This window comes from Pongo pygmaeus, chromosome 19 (assembly GCF_028885625.2).
Source record: "Pongo pygmaeus isolate AG05252 chromosome 19, NHGRI_mPonPyg2-v2.0_pri, whole genome shotgun sequence".
Taxonomy (NCBI): domain Eukaryota; kingdom Metazoa; phylum Chordata; class Mammalia; order Primates; family Hominidae; genus Pongo; species Pongo pygmaeus.
In genome coordinates, this window is record NC_072392.2 from 55,480,001 (window position 1) to 55,492,927 (window position 12,927).

The window sequence follows — 12,927 nt, forward strand, 5'->3', positions numbered from 1 at the left end:
CTAATTTTTTTTTGTATTTTTAGTAGAGGCGGGGTTTCACTATGTTGGCCAGGCTGGTCTCGAATTCCTGATATCAGGTGATTTGCCCACCTTGGCTTCTGAAAGTGCTGGGATTACAGGTGTGAGCCACTGTGCTGGCGTTGATAATTTCTTTTATGCCTGATATAAAGAACAGCTTTGGGGCCTATTTCCAATTTTATTCAACTGTTTTCTAATTTGTTTGTTTCTGCTTTTAAAACTTTAATACTTACTCTACTTATTATGACATTATTTTGTTTAAGAATTTATTTCTGGGCCAGGTGCAGTGGCTCACGCCTGTAATCCCAGCACTTTGAGAGGCCGAGATGGGCGGATCATGAGGTCAGGAGATCGAGACCATCCTGGCTAACATGGTGAAACTCCCATCTCTACTAAAAACACAAAAAATTAGCTGGGCATAGTGGCCGGCACCTGTAGTCCCAGCTACTTGGGAGGCTGATGCAGGAGAATGGCGTGAACCTGGGAGGCGGAGCTTGCAGTGAGCCAAGATAGTGCCACTGCACTCCAGCCTGGGCCACAAAGCGAGACTCCATCTCAAAAAAAAAAAAAAAGAATTTTTTTCTGCAATTGTCAAATACATAAAACAGTAAGCAATAATATAACAAACACCCTGGGTACATTCATCACCCAATTCTAAAACATGAACATCTCATAGCCAATTTTTCATACACCCCCTGTAGTCATTTCCTAGGGCTGCTGTAACAAAATATCACAAACTGGGTGGCTTAAAGCAGCAGAAATTTCTTCTCACAATTAAGGAGGCTACAATTCTGAAATCAAGATATCAGCTGGGTTGGATCCTTCTGAGAACTCTTAAGGGAAATCTGTTCCATGCCTCCTAGCTTCTGGTGATGGGTGTCAATGATTGACAGGTTTTTTTTTTTTTTAATCACCCTAATCTCTGCTTGTATCTTCACCTTCCATTCTTCCTTTGTCTCTGTCTCCATATGACCATCTTCTTATTAGGAGATCAGTCATATTGGATTAGGGGCCTGCCCTACTCCATCATGTGACCTCATCCTAATTACATTTGCAATGATCCTTTTTCCAAATAAGGTTACTCTCTAAGATACTGGGGGTTAAGGACTTCACATACATTTCTTGGGGACCACAATTCAACCCATAGCAGTCTGCCTTCTGGTGCCCCCAAAATTTATGTTCTTTCCACATACAAAATAGATGCACTGTATCCCAATATCCCCCAAAAGTGTTCATCCATTTTGATGTAAACTCTATAAGTAAGTCTCACATCTTACCTGAATAGAATAAACTCAGAAAGTCCCAAATCCCATCTTCTGAATCGTCTGAATTGGCAATGGGTTAAGACGTTGGTTAATCCTGAAGCAAAATTTCTATCTCTGCTGGGCATGGTGGTTCACGCCTGTAATCTCAGCACTTTGGGAGGCTGAGGCGGGCAGCTTACCTGAGGTCAGGAGTTCAAGACCAGCCTGGCTAACACAATAAAACCCTGTCTCTACTGAAAATACAAAAATTAGTCGGGTGTGGTGGCACACACCTGTAGTCCCAGTTACTCGGGAGGCTGAGGCAGGAGAGTTGCTTGAACCCAGGAGGCAGTTGCAGTGAGCTGAGATTGCGCCATTGCACTCCAGCCTGGGTGGCAAGAGCGAGACTCTGTCTTAAAAAAAAAAACAAACAGAAATACAAAAAAAAACTTCTATTTCTAAACCTGTGATACATAGAAAACAGGTTTTCTATTTCTGAGATGCAATGGTGGGACAGGCAGAGAAGCATTCCCATTCCAAAAGAGATAAATTGGAAGAAAAAAGGGGCTTAAAGCAGGTTTGTAAGTCTGCAGGACAAATTCCATTCAGTTCTGAGACTTGAAAATAATTCTCTGTGGCTTGATATTCTGTTCTCTAGGCCCATTGGCATGGCCTTACCCCTTGGTCCTGGGTTGGCAGCCTGCCCTTTTGTTTGTTTTTTTTTCTTATGACTACTTAGTTCTTGTTTTGTTTTGTTTTGTTTTCTACCTTTTTAATCTTAAGTACAGATGCTTCTTGAGTTATGATGAGCTTACATTCTGATAAGGCAGGAGGATTATTTTGAGCCTAGGATTTTGAGGCTTTAGTGCATGATTATTGCACCTGTGAACAGCCACTTCACTACAGCCTAGGCAATATACTGAGACCCCATCTCTTTAAAAAAAGAAAAGAAAGAAATATACCTTATTTATCTAACATCTTGGCTTAGCCTAGCCTACCTTAAATATGCTCAGAATGCTTACATTAGCCTACAGTTGGGAAAAATCATCTGGATACATGGTTCACTGGTCAAGCAAGCATTGGTTGTTTAGTCTCATGATGGCATGGCTGACTGGGAGTTGTGGCTTGCTGCCGCTGCCCAGCATCGCAAAGAATAAAGTACTAATGTGTATCGGGTTTGTATCATGGTGGTAAAGTTAAGAAACTGTAAGTAGAATGATTTTAAGTTGGATACCACCTATAGATACTTTCTAGTATACCATTTTCATTTCTTTTATTTTTCATTTTTATTTTATTTTATTTTATTTTTGAGATAGGGTCTTGCTCTGTCACCCTGTCTGGAGTGCAGTGGCACTGTCATGGTCACTGCAACATCAACCTCCCGGGTTCAAGTGATCCTCCCCACTCAGCGTCGCAAGCAGCAGGGACTACTGCCACGTTGTCGGGGGAAATTCAGCCCACGATATTTCACGTGGGTTCTTTTCTATTTTCCCTAAGTGTTGGCCGGTCTGAGAAATAAAGGGAAACAGTACAAAAGAGAGAAATTTTAAAGCTGGGTGTCCGGGGGAGACATCACATGTCGGCAGGTTCCGTGATGCCCCCTAAGCCGCAAAACCAGCAGGTTTTTATTAGTGATTTTCCAAAGGGGAGGGAGTGTACGAATAGGGTGTGGGTCACAAAGATCACATGCTTCACAAGGTAGTAGAATATCACAAGGCAAACGGAGGCAGGGCGAGATCACAGGACTGGGGCGAAATTAAAATTGCTAATGAAGTTTCGGGCATGCATTGTCATTGATAACATCGTATCAGGAGACAGGGTTTGAGAGCAGACAGTCTGACCAAAATTTATAAGGCGGGAATTTCCTCATCCTAATAAGCCTAGGAGAGCTACGGGAGACCGGGGCTTATTTCATCCCTTAATCTACAACCATAAAAGACAGACGTTCCCAAAGTGGCCATTTCAGAGACCACCCCCCGCTTAGGAATGCATTCTCTTTCTCAGGGACGTTCCTTGCTGAGAAAAAGAATTCAGCAACATTTCTCCTATTTGCTTTTGAAAGAAGAGAAATATGGCTCTCTTCTGCCTGGCCCACAGGCTGCCAGACTTTAAGGTTATCTCCTTTGTTCCCTGAACATCGCTGTTATCCTGTTCTTTTTTCAAGGTGCCCAGATTTCATACTATTCAAACACACATGCTCTACAAACAATTTGTGCAGTTAACACAACCGTCACAGGGTCCCGAGGCGACATTCATCCTCAGCTTACGAAGATGACGGGATTAAGAGATTAAAGACAGGCACAGGAAATCACAAGAGTATTGATTGGGGAAGTGATAAATGTCCATTAAATCTTCACAATTTATGTTCAGAGATTGCAGTAAAGACAGGCGTAAGAAATTATAAAAGTATTAATTTGGGGAACTAATAAATGTCCATGAAATCTTCACAATTTATGTTCTTCTGCCATGGCTTCAGCCGGTCCCTCCATTCGGGGTCCCTGAATTCCCGCAACAACATGCCATCATGCCTAAGTTTTTTCTTGTTTGTAGTGACAGGCTATATAGCCCAGGCAGTGACAGGCTATATAGCCCAGGCTGGTGTCAAACTCCTGGACTCAAGCTATCCTCCTGCTTCAGTCTCCCAAAGTGCTGGGAAGTACAGGTGTTTGGCTCACCGGCCTGGCCTTCTTTATGATTTTTAAAACAATTTTTCTTGGGTTATTTTCTCAGTGGTTGTTGTAGGGCTTACTATCTTTATCTTAACTTGCTAGACTGTACTTAGTTTTAGTAAGATGTATAAGCATATCTGTTTTTTTCTTAAGCATATCTCATTTTATTGGGCTCCTATTTATTGTACTTCACAGGAATTGCATGGTTTTTCTTCTTTTTTACCAAATTGAAGGTTTGCGGCAACCCTGGAGTAAGAGCAAGTCTTATCGGTTTCATTTTTCCAACAGCGTATGCTCACTTAGTGACTCTTGGTCCCTTTTTAAAATTCTCATAATATTCCACACATTTTCATTGTTATCTCTGTTATGGTTATGTATGATCAGTGACCTTTGATGTTACTATGAGGTGAAGTTAATAAATGTTGTATGTGTTCTGACTGCTGTACCAGCTGGCTGTTCTCTCATCTCTCTCTACTCTCTCTACTCTCCTCAGGCCTCTCTATTCCTTAAGACACAGCAATATTGAATGTAGGCCAATTAGTAAGCCTTTGACAATGCACATAGTCACCTAGGAGCTCTGATGAAGATGTACAAGAAAATGTTCTTTTCATGCCTGCTAACACAACATCCATCCTGCAGTCTGTGCATCCAGGAGTCAATTTGATGTAAAAGTCTTATTATTTAAGAAATACATTTTGAAAGGCTATGGCTGCTATATAGAGGGTGATTCCTCTTATGGATCTGGGCAAAGTACATTGAAAACTTTCTGGAAAGAATTCACCATTCTAGGTACCATTAAGAACATTTGTGTTTTATGGGAGGAGGTCAAAATATCAACGTGAACGGGAGTTTGAAAAGAAGTTGATTCTGTCCTTCATGGATGGCTGAGAGATTCAAGACTTTGATGGAGGCTGCAGATGTGGTGGCCAATAGCAAGAGAGCTAGAATTAGAAGTGGAGCCTGAAGATGTGACTGAATTGCTGCAATCTCATGGCCAAACTTGAAAGAATATCTTCTCATAGATGTACAAAGAAAGTGCTTTCCTGAGATGGAATCTATTTCCTGTGAAGATGGCATAAACATTGTTGAAATGACAACAAAGGATGTAGAATATGCCCTATACTTAGTTGATAAAGTGGCAGCAAGGTTTGAGAGAATTGGCCCCAATTTTGAAGAAAGTTTTACTGTAGGTAAAATGCTGTCAAACAGCAGCACATGCTACAGAGCAATGTTTTATGAAAGGAAGAGTCAATTGATATAGCCAACTTCATTGTTATTGTAAAAAATGGCTGGATGTGGTAGTTCACACCTTTAATCACAACCTTTTCAAAGACAGTAGGATTGCTTGAAGCCAGGAGTTTGAGACCACCCAGGGCAACCAAAGCAAGACCTTGTCTCTACTTAAAAAACAAACAAACAAAAAACAGTGAAGTGAAAGTGCCACAACCACCACCTCAGTGAGTCGGAAGGCATCAACACTGAGGCAGGACTTTTTACCAGCAAAAAGATAAAGACTTGCAGAAAGCAGTGTTCTCCTGTAAAGCTCCATTGCCCTCTTCCCCCTTTTGCTGTTATTATAATAAACATTATATATGAGATCACGCCACTGCACTCTAGCCTGAGCAACAGAGTGAGACTCCTGTCTCAAAAAAAAAAAAAAAAAAAAAACCAGGCCGGTTGCAGTGGCTCATGCCTGTAATCCCAGCAGTTTGGAAGGCCAAGGCAGGCGGATCACCTGAGATTGGGAATTGGAGACCAGCCTGACCAGCATGGAGAAACCTCGTCTCTACTAAAAATACAAAATTAGTGGGGCGTGCTGGTGCATGCCTGTAATCCCAGCTACTTGGGATGCTGAGGCAGGAGAATTGCTTGAACCCGGGAGGCAGAGGTTGCGGTGAGCTGAGATCGCACCATTGCACTCCAGCCTGGGCAATGAGCAAAACTCCGTCTCAAAAAAATATATATATATATATAAATATTGATAGTGAATGTTGGTATACATTTAGTCAGAAAAATTAATCTGTAGGAAACTCTTTATATTTTTAACATCTTTAGTTAATTGGATTTTTGGCACCAATTATACATTTTGTGATTATCACTTTGTTTCTCATTTTCTGTTTAATTACTATTATCCATTTATTTATTTTCATTTTTATTTACTGAGAAATAGTAAAACTGAAGTAGGGCTGTTTTGTAACTCACATAAAAACTTTCATAAAAATATATTTATGAAAATATATTCATAAAATATATTCATAAAATATATTCATAAAAATATATTACAACTTTGGGAATTCTTTACATTTGGTCACTACTTGCTGTCACACAGGATCTTGGTGTTAGTACCATCTGATGGGCTGTTACATATTTGTATCCATGTTCCTTTGAAGGGTCAGTATGTCTGATGTCCCGAGTGTCTATTTCTCATTCTTTTTAATGGTAGATATTCATACACTGAAGGTTTAAGGCTTCTTTATTTTTCTTTTAGTTTCTAATTTTTAAATTATTATCTTTCCCTTGTGAATGGGGCTATTTCTTTTTAAAATAAATACTACAAGGGGCCCCTGTCTTATGAAATGAGCAGCTTAAGCCTCTAATATTCTGGTTCTCATATATGAATTACTTAAGAGTGTGTGTCTGTATATCCTTTGATGCCGAATGCTTTGATTTATTTTAATGACTAACAAAGATTTTGAGATTATAAAATTGAAAATTTTTGCCAGGCGTGGTGGCTCACGCCTGTAATCCCAGCACTTTGGGAGGCTGAGGCAGGCAGATCACAAGGTCAGGAGATCAAGACCATCCTGGCTAACACAGTGAAACCCCGTCTCTACTAAAAATACAAAAAATTAGCTGGGCATGGCAGCGTGCACCTGTAGTCCCAGCTGCTGGGGAGGCTGAGGCAGGAGAATGGCATGAACCTGGGAGGCAGAGCTTGCAGTGAGCTGAGATTGCACCACTGCACTCCAGCCTGGGCAACAGGGCGAGACTCCGTCTTAAAAAAAGAAAAAGATTGAAAATTTTTCTTCCTAGGTGTAATAAGCATATAGAAATGTTCATTTTTAAATGAGAGATGATGTATATACAATTTAAAAAAAGGACTTCGAAGATTGTGCAAATAGAATTTTCTTATTGCTAATTATAGACATGATGTTATCCCATTTGATAGTTGGGAAAAAATGTCTGTTTAATAATTTAATAAGATTGTATAATCTTTACATTTGCATGGAATTTGAGCTTTTTTATAGTCATTTTTATCTAGTCTACACCAATTAGATGTGGTACCACCAACTTTTAAACACCTCAAATAACTCTCACCTTCATACTTAATTATGCAATGGTACAAGTGTTTTAAACAGAAATGTGTGATGCTTTTTAGTAATGCTTGGAAAAATGCATGAGTCTAATACTGACATTTCCTTTAATTTTTAAATTTTTTTCTTTATTTGCTCTATCAAATATAATGTGCAGGAATTTTTTCTTATTGAACTGCAGAGATAAATTTTTAGAAAACTGTATACCTTAATACTGATGCTATAAGATTAAAAGTCTTCTTGCTTTTCCTAGTGGCATAAAGTAGCACTTCAAATATTTACCTTTCTATTCTTCAGTGGTGCAATCATGGCTCCCTGCTTCCTGGAACTCATGGGCTCCAGCAGTCCTCCTGCCTCAGCCTCCTGATTAGGTCGGACTAGGCACACGCCACCATGCCTGGCTAATTTCTTTGACTTTTCTCTAGAGACAGGGTCTACCTGTTTCCCAGGCTGGTCTCAGACTTCTAGACTCAAGTGAACCTGAACCTCCCGCCTCAACCTCTCAAATTGCTGGGATTACAGGTATGAGCCACCACACCTGGCCTGAATTTCTTTTGTGCCACGGTACTGCAAAATGTCATTATTAGGGGCAGCTGGATGGAAGGTGTAGGAGGACACTATAGTGCCTTTTCAATATTTCTGTATATCTAAAATCATTTCAACAGGAAACATTTATTTTAAAACATGAAGGGTGATTCTGGTGAGGGCTCAGAAGAGGAGAGCTGGACAGAATGTTGGTAGCATATGGAGCGGGTCAGGCATGGTGTCTCATGCCTGGAATCTTAGCACTTTGGGAGGCCGAGACGGGAGGATTGCTTGAGGATGAGAGTTCAAGACCAATCTGGCTAATATAGGGAGACCCAGTCTCTTAAAAAAATAAAAATATGGAAGGGAAAAGTCATTCAGATGAAGTCTCAGATGGCAATGAAGAACATGTTATTGGAAACTGGAGGAAAGGTGACGCTTGTAAAGTGACTAAGAACTTGGCTGCATTGTGCTCCTAGTGTTTTCTGGAAGGCAGAACTTGCGAGTGATGAACCTGAAATTTGGCAGAAGAAATATCTAAGCAAAGTATTGAAGGAGCAGCTTCATTCTCTTAAATATTTCTAGGAAAATGAAAGAAAAGAGGAATGCTTTAGAGACAGAACTTATAATCAAAAGAGAAGCAGAACTTAAAAATGTGGGAAATGTTTAGCCTTCTCAGCCTGCCCATATTGAACAGATAAGAAAGTGTGTTTGGGAGAGAACACGAGGGTGTGGGTCAGGAGGCCTGCATGGATCAGGGCTGTGCTCCTCACCAGGACGATGGAAGAGCGACCCTGAAGGCATTGTGTAGATCGCTCAGACTGCACTCTCATCACAGGCCCATGGTGCCAGGGCACTGACGGCAGTACAGTTTCCAAGGAAGGCCCTGGGGCACCCTGAAGACCTTGGGGCTTGCTGCCCAGCACTCCCTGAAGTCACTGGTCCCCACATTCTGGTGTGGCACTGCTTGACTGCGCCAAGTGTTGCTTAATGGGTTCCTGTCCAGGGGGGATGTGATGTCACCGCTCCAGAGGACACAGGCAGAAAACCCTTCGGCAGCATCCATGTTGTGCTAATTCTGCATGTGTACAGATTTTGCTTTTCCCTTATAGAAATGGTGGAGCCAATGAAGAAATTAGCAGGGATGGATGTAGAGCTGACAGCTGAAGAGAGAAACTTCCTGTTACATATAAGAATGTGATTGGAGCTACAAGAGCCTCCTGGAGAATAATGAGCAGCCTTGAACAGAAAGAAGGAAACAAAGGAGGAGAAGACAAGCGAAAAATGATTGGGAAATACCGGCAAATGGTGAGACTGTTGTACCACAGTCCCCCCTTATCCACAGTTTGAGTTACCAGTGGTACAGTACAATAAGATATTTGGAGAGAAAAAGAGACTACGTTCATATAACTTCTATTAGAGTATGTTATAATTGTTCTGTTATTAATCTTTTACTGTGCCTAGTTTACAAATTAATCTTTACCATGAATGTGTATGTATAGAAGAAGACATAGTATATATAAGGTTTGGTATTATCCATGGTTTCAGTGTATCCACTGGGGAGTCTCAGAATGGATCCCCCTCAGATAAAAGGGAACTACTGTATTTTCAAGAAAAATGATTAGTGTTTTTGGTTAAATTTGTTCCATTCTTCTTTTTATTGAAAGACTCAGGGTTTTTTTTTTTTTTATCCAATGTCATAGTTTTTAATCTTTAGGTTTTATACAACATAAATTGTCAGGGGGAAGGAAGTTGTTGTCACCTGAATATGTCCTAATTTTTGCCTTTTATTTTTATAGTTTTAGAAAATGTCTCTGAAAAGGGAGGCTTGTTTCTTTTGAGTGTCTGGCTTAGTTCTCAGGGTATGTCTGTCAGTAATTTGGCCATAGTCATTGGCATTTGAGGTCACAGCCTAGTGCTCACTTGATGGTATATGAAGTACACATTTTATATCTTGGTAGGTTTTTATCTTTTGCTCTCTTGGATTAGGCTACAGAATATTTCAGGGCAGAGGTGAATAACTTTTTCTCCTGGAAGCTGCAGTAGTGGGCAAAAAAAAGTGAGACCCTCTCCCTAAAAATAAAGTTGTAAGCTGGGGTTGATGTTACCATTACCATGAAATGTGTTGGGTCAAAGAATTTTGATGACCAATAGACAAGTTTTGTGTCCTGGAGGAATGAGGAAGTGAGAAAGTTGAAAGTGCTGAAGAAAGAAGTCCATGAGCTACACTGTGGGACTTGGGCTAGCTAGGAAAGGGAAGCAGGAAGCAAAGAGAGCAACTGATACACTGGGAGAAGATGTGAAAAGTTCCAGTCTGGATGTCTTAGATGAGATGAAGGGAGGGAAGGAAGGAAGGAGGGAGGGAGGGAGGGAGGGAGGAGATGTCTTGATGAGTCCCTAAGTAGAAACAAGAAGAGAAAAAGAACTAAAAGAGGAAGCCACAGCCAAGAGTGGAGCATTGCAGTGTAAGACTTCTAGTATGGAGCAGCACAGTTAGGGGTATGGACATGTGCAAGTCTTGGAGTAGAAAGCAAAGAACTCTGTTGAATGGAACGTGGCCACACCATACCTTGGTGTGATCTCAGGTATTGGATAGGTTGGCTGTAGATAGTCATTGAATGTAGGAGAACGGCCTAGAGAGCTATTGATGACAGAAACTGAGAAATGGAACGTAGAATATCGGCTTGTGAGGAGGAAGGATTTGGAGTAAGTAACAGGAGAGCAGTCATTGAGTATGTGAGGAGCTAGGAGAACATGGAAACCTTTCGTCTCCTACAGCAGTCTCTATCTGAAAAGTCATCATGGAGATAGTTGATTCAGAAAACACTTTTGCTTAGCTAAGATAAGAATGCAATTATGGAAGAAAGAGTGAGAGAATGTTTTACAGTGGAAAGGAGGTTCCAGGGGCATGAGAGGAACCTAGAAAGGTTCAACGGTAGTGCCATGTGTTCATAGAAAATAGGAAGCAAGCAGCCGGGCACAGTGATTCATGCCTGTAATCTCAGCACTTTGGGAGGCCGAGGTGGGAGGATCACAGGGACAGGAGATCGAGGCCATCTTGGCTAACATGGTGAAACCCTGTCTCTACTAAAAATACAAAAAATAAAAAAATAAAAAAAATTAGCGGGGCATGGTGGTGGCGCCTGTAGTCCCAGCTACTCGGGAGGCTGAGGCAGGAGAATGGTGTGAACCCGGGAGGCAGAGCTTGGAGTAAGCTGAGATGGTGCCATTGCACTCCAGCCTGAGGGACAAAGCAAGACTCCATCTCAAAAAAAAAAAAAAGGAAGCAAGCTGGGTATGTGCGTTTAGAGGTGCTGTACATTTTCAGCATTATAAATGAATAGAGATGAGTGGCAATAGTTTTTTTGGTCCATAGATTTTTGGTATCTTAACTAGTTTTGGATCTCTTCCACTAAAGGGATTGCCTGTTCAACGTTGTTAGGAATGTAAGTACTGAAGGCAAACTGCCTGGGTTTGAATTTTGTTCTGCCACTTGCACCCTGCCTGGGTTCAAATCCTAGCTCTGCTTATTAAGTCCTTTTAAGGGGATGATCTTTGAGCAAATGTCTTAGGTTCTGCTTTCCCCAGTAAATGGACACAATAGTTGCTACCTTGTGAAAGATTCATGTAATTGACCAGCGTTTACCAAGTAGCATCAGTGTTCAGTTTCAGTCATTGCTGATTTTGTAGTTGGATTGTGAGGGGGTGTTGGGGTAGGGGGTGGTGTGTGTGTAGCACTTAATTGCATGCAGAAAGCAAAAGATACTTTTGATAACCGAGAGGCAGCTTTTCTCTGCCTTTGTGTCAAAAGGGAAGAAGGGAGTTTGGAGAGGGATACGAATTCTCTTTAATACTAAGTTCTCTTCCTCAAAACCAGAGGTAGATAGAATGTGTAATAAATTTACAGAATTTCTAGACTGAAACAGTCTGATTTTTTAAAATTTATTTTTATGTTTTCAGGTTGAGACTGAGCTAAAGTTAATCTGTGGTGACGTTCTGGATGCACTGGACAAACACCTCATTCCAGCAGCTACCACTGGCAAGTCCAAGGTTTTCTATTATGAAATGTAGGTTCTATACTAGAAAGGAAAATGTAACATTAAAAGTTGGCCTTTTTAGAATCATGACTTTCTTCTATGTAGGTTTCCAACTTTTATTTACAAATAATTGTTTAATGTTAGATGGATAGTTGATGTTGGAATAAAAAGATGGTCAGGCTATTATAAAAATGCATTAGCTTTTGCTTTACTTATTTATATTGCTTTGCTTTCATGGGACCTATCTCATTCCCCTCCCCCAAACGGCCACACATTGCACAGTGCTGGCTGAATGTTTCATGTAGAAATTTTATTTTATGATTAATACACTTGTGCCATTCCTTGGAACCACTTGCTTGTTTAATTCCAGTCTATCAAGCGATAGTTTTGTTGATATTTAGAGGCTCCTCAGTTAATTTCTGTGGGATTTTTGGTTATATTTAATAAGGAAAATAGTATGAAATGTCTAAGAAAAAAAATGAAGCCAAATATTCTTGAGAGTGTTTAAAATTATTGAAGTACACTTGTTAATTGTTACATATATTTTTGTCACATATTTTATATTATATAGAACAATTTTAGCTATTTTACTTTAAAAGTCATTGTTCCTGGTTTACATCTAGGAAAGGGGACTACCACAGGTATCTGGCAGAATTTGCCACAGGAAATGACAGGAAGGAGGCAGCAGAGAACAGCCTGGTGGCTTACAAAGCTGCTAGTGATATTGCAGTAAGAGAAATTTCACCAGTGCATCCCATTCACTTATGTCTTGCTCTCCATTTTTCCATATTCTCCTGTGAAATTCTGAATTTCCCTGACCCTGCCTGCAGGTAAGCTGTGGGGAAGAACACAAGCTGTCAGTGTGAAAGTGAAGGATAGCTATTTGAGTGTTCCATCTTGTTTCTTGGGACTGCCTTTGTAGGCTTGGCTGCGTAGTAATTCTTACGGCTCTTAGTTGAAGCTGCTTTGTATTAAAACAGACCTATCTCAACCCAGTAGCATAGCAGTCAGGATAATTCTTTTGATGTGGCATATGGTTGTTGTTAGTAGACTGAAAAGAAATCTAACATGTTAATATAACTAGAGGAAGGAAATGAGAGAAAATTATAATAGAATTATC

The 12,927-nt window shown here is 40.5% G+C and overlaps 1 protein-coding gene across 1 annotated transcript in view; it reads left to right on the top strand.

Annotated features, from left to right (window-relative positions):
* Window positions 1-12,641, top strand: part of LOC129017019 (gametogenetin-binding protein 2-like) — a 102,745-nt gene extending 90,104 nt beyond the window's left edge. The window contains 5 exon segments of the mRNA XM_063655567.1: window positions 7,671-7,767; window positions 8,883-8,948; window positions 8,951-9,078; window positions 11,731-11,837; window positions 12,431-12,641. Of these exon segments, the coding sequence (XP_063511637.1) occupies window positions 7,671-7,767; window positions 8,883-8,948; window positions 8,951-9,078; window positions 11,731-11,837; window positions 12,431-12,641 (609 nt within the window).
* The last annotated feature ends 286 nt before the right edge of the window (window positions 12,642-12,927 follow it).